The 4,075-nt window shown below is 28.5% G+C and overlaps 1 protein-coding gene across 1 annotated transcript in view; it reads left to right on the forward strand.

Moving 5' to 3' along the window:
- The window catches only part of LOC105625656 (thioredoxin domain-containing protein 11), a 26,438-nt gene extending 22,663 nt beyond the window's left edge, over nt 1-3,775 (forward strand). The window contains exons 8-10 of the mRNA XM_012206979.1: nt 2,371-2,607; nt 2,846-3,039; nt 3,274-3,775. Of these exons, the coding sequence (XP_012062369.1) occupies nt 2,371-2,607; nt 2,846-3,039; nt 3,274-3,775 (933 nt within the window). The remainder of the gene's footprint in view (nt 1-2,370; nt 2,608-2,845; nt 3,040-3,273) is intronic.
- Nucleotides 3,776-4,075: the final 300 nt, after the last annotated feature.

Below are 4,075 nucleotides of genomic sequence, written 5' to 3' on the forward strand. Positions count from 1 at the left end.
TAGTGTATATATATATATATATATATATATATATATATATATATATTCAAGGGTGGATCTAATGAATCATTCAATTATAGAGGGAGGGTGGGATAGGATGAAATATAAATATTGGGTTGTCTGGAAAGTTCGTGCCGACTAACCTATATAATTTAATAAATGTATACTAAAATTTAAATTTTCTGCGTTTCAATTTTCCTTCAACATCAGCACGAACTTTCCGGACAACCCAATATTTACTTTATTGATGTTATTTTTGTCGTTGATATTCTTTTTAACATTTTTAAAATTATTTTTATTACTTTATTGTTTTATTATATTTATAATTATTATTATTATTACTATTACTATCATGATCATGAAATATAAATTATACATATCTGCTATTCAACATTTTATTAGCCAAATATATTTTTTAAAAATAAAATCCAAAAATTAGCGCAATGAAAATAAACATTCAAGATCTCAAATTATTCGATGTGCAAGTACTTTCGAAAGAAATGTGCCATTTTAAGAGATCTAATATGGCGTCGAGAAGCGATGAAACAGCAAGCAAATGTAATATTTTCTTGAACTCCTGTACTGATTCTCAATTGGTTTGAAAATAATTACTTCTAGGTTTTTCGGGATTGTTGATTACGAATCTGCTGTCAAAATTTCAAAATTCGAAATAATAGATCCAATATGGCGACTAGCATACAAAACCCCTATATTCTTAGACCTTCAACCTCTTTTAGTTCCCAAGCTTTTTAATCCCGAGTGTAAAGGGGTAAACTACTCTTAAAATAAAGTTACTCTTAAAATAAAAAATATTTTATCACTTTCAGCAAGTGGTGATTGATTTTTGAACATGCATTTAAAACTCAATCATCACCTGCTGAAAATTAATGATGAAATATTTTTTATTCACTTATTTACTAAGACTAACCTAAAATAGTTTACCCTTTCACGCTCGAGATTAAAAAGCTTAGGAAGAAGTTGAAGATCTAATGCCCATTTCCACTGACATAAATTAACTTTAATCTCGGTTCAACTTACTCTTCGTCTTTTTCTAATAAAAAGATTAGAAAAAAACAAAAAATAAGTTGATCCAAGATTAAAGTTAATCTACATTGGTAGAAAAGCATAAAAGTATAGGGCTCAAGGTTTCGTATGCTAATCACTCTATTGGTTCTATTATTATGAATTTCGAAAGTTTGACAGCAGATTCATAATTAGCAACCCCAAAACCTATACCTAGAAATAATCATTTTCAAGCCATCAGTTACATTTGCATGCGATGTTCATCGCTGCCATATTGGATCTCTCAAAATAGCACATTTCTTTCGAAAATATGCACATATGAATAATTTGAGTCTTAAACGTTTATTTCTATTGTGCTGATTTTTTAGCATGCAGGATCCAGTTGACGTGGAATGTCCCATATACATTCACATAATACGAAATATTTAAAAACTTTATTATATTGGGTTGTCCGGAAAGTTCATGCCGAGGTTGAAGAAAAATTGAAACGCAGAAGATTTAAATTTTAGTATATATATTTATTAAATTATATAGATTAGTCGAATTTTCCGGACAATCCAATATATTAAATTCTAATTTTTTGTTTTTTTCTAACTTTCTGTCTTTTGAAAAACTCGGGGAGAGGGGGGGGGGTCGTACCCTCCTATATCCGTCATAAAATTTATTAATTTTACGTATGTACCAAGAATGTATTACTACAAAGAACAGATTTTACAGTAAAATTTTTTTAAAGTCATACATTTGCTATTTTGACTTTTTTACTTCAGATTGTAATTAACGATTCCAAAAATTTTCATGTATTAATATTTAGCAAAAAATATTAAAACAATTTGTGCAACAAAGGCTACGTTTGGGGAGCGCGCTATCAGCACTATTCCAGCAAACACCAAATTGTAAATACATGTAACGTACATGTTAATTTCTCATTCAACAATATAACTGTAATATGACACGTGTTATATTACAGTTATATTGTTAAGTGGAAAATTACAATTAACATGTATATTACATGTAACTTGTGTTTGCTAGGATTATTCTTTATTTTATCTCTTTTATTTTATTTTATTTCTTTATTTCTTGGAGTTTGTACTCGATTTGCGATTAATTTATTTTACTTTTATTGATATAAAATTCATTAGATATAAAATATCAGTTCATTAGATATAAAATATCGACAGAATGACGCAATAATACTGATATCACCCTTCCCGAATGCAGCCAGTGATTTTACTGATGTTTGTTTCTAAAATATCAATTTAGTTTTTGTTTGTTTCTTTTTACTTTTTTTTACAAATTGTATGCGTATGTTGTCTCTTTCTGTTTTATGATTATTTCTTTATGTTACAGTTGGAGAGTCAATACATCATGCATCATGAGTTTAGTGAGTACGCTCTCGTCGATTTTATAAACAATTATACACAAGGTTTGTTACAACGAACATTGCGTTCGGATAATTCAAAGCGTTATAGAACACAGAAATTGCTTGATGAAATCAATAGTAATAATGCAGATTTGCGTTCAAAGATTTGTGTACCAGAATTGACAACAAAAACATTTTTGGATGCTATATTGGATCCATCTAAGGTCAGTTATATGCAATAATTATGAGAAATGTATATAGAACAATATATAATACAATCTAATATTGATGGATATTTTAATTTTGAAACGAAACAATGATTGATGGATATGTAAAATATTTTGCAAACGTTTGAAATAAAAATGTATTAAAATTATATATTTAAGAGATTGAATTGCTATTACGTTTTTTATTGCTTATAAATGATAATATAAATCAAAGTATAATTAAACTTTTTTTTAGGATGTCGTTATAATGTATCATTCTCCTTACTGTGGATTTTGTAGTGCTATATCATATGTATATTTAACAGTGGCATATTATTTATCCAACATGAATCATCTAACTTTTGTAAGAGTTGATGGAGACAACAATGATTTACCTTGGGAATATAGTATGAATCGTTTTCCATCCATTTTATTCTTTCCTGCAAAAAGGTGCGTAAATTGTCAAAAATTTCATTATTGAACACGATGTGATTAGTTTAAATGTTATTTTCCTCATTGTGCTTTAAAATTTGTATAAAAATATATTCTTCATCTATTTTTTTTTGCTTTCTATTACTCTCTTGCTTTATTCATTGATAAATGACTTATTCACATATGGAACATTTTTTATTTAAAACATCATTTTTCTTCTAATAATATTTCTTTTTGCTGACTTTTTTTTAGGAAGGATGATAGTACTGTATTTCCATTTTCTATTCCTATTACCATTCCAAACTTGTTGAACTTTGTGCTGGCAAACTTGGACGGTGATTCCCATGTCGAAGCTCTGATTAATATCTGTCAGATGGGAACTGGCGAAGCGCCGAATAAGTGTATTGCTAGAACTCGAAGATTGTGCTTAGATATTATCGAGCAACTTCTACAGAATTACAGAAAGTTAAGAAGACATCTAAGCTTCTTAGATAAGAAAATCGCTCGTAATAAATGTAAAATCATTTTATTTAAATTAGAACATATCAAAGATATTCATCTTATTTTGGGCTCTACTGTAGATCTTAGTAAAGATCAAAAGAAGGCGCAATTGATTAAGAGAAAGTTTTTTAAATACTACAGCACTATTAGGTCGTTAAAAATAGACGAGAAAATAGAAAAACAAAGTTATAAATCTCAGAATGTTGTACATGCACCAACTGTTAAACGAGAGAGAATAAGAAGCGAATTGTGATATAAATTCCGCCTTGATGCAAGATATATCTATGTAAAAGTAGATATTGATATCTTCAGATTTCAGTTAATAGATTTACGTCAATAAAAAATATAATTTTTGATATTAGGTGTACAACTTTGCTTCCGCCGTTTTCTTATAGATGGCTTTAGCGGTAAGTGGTGGTCGAAATAAATAGATCATAGACGTCATACAATAAACTTGGGCATCTGTCAACATAACCCCATAGAAACATTAGTCGATTTGTGTCTGCATCATAAAATTATTCTCGATTGAAAAATGTCAGTTTACGAGCCAAAT

The sequence above is a fragment of the Atta cephalotes genome (genome assembly GCF_000143395.1).
Source record: "Atta cephalotes unplaced genomic scaffold scaffold00003, whole genome shotgun sequence".
NCBI lineage: Eukaryota > Metazoa > Arthropoda > Insecta > Hymenoptera > Formicidae > Atta > Atta cephalotes.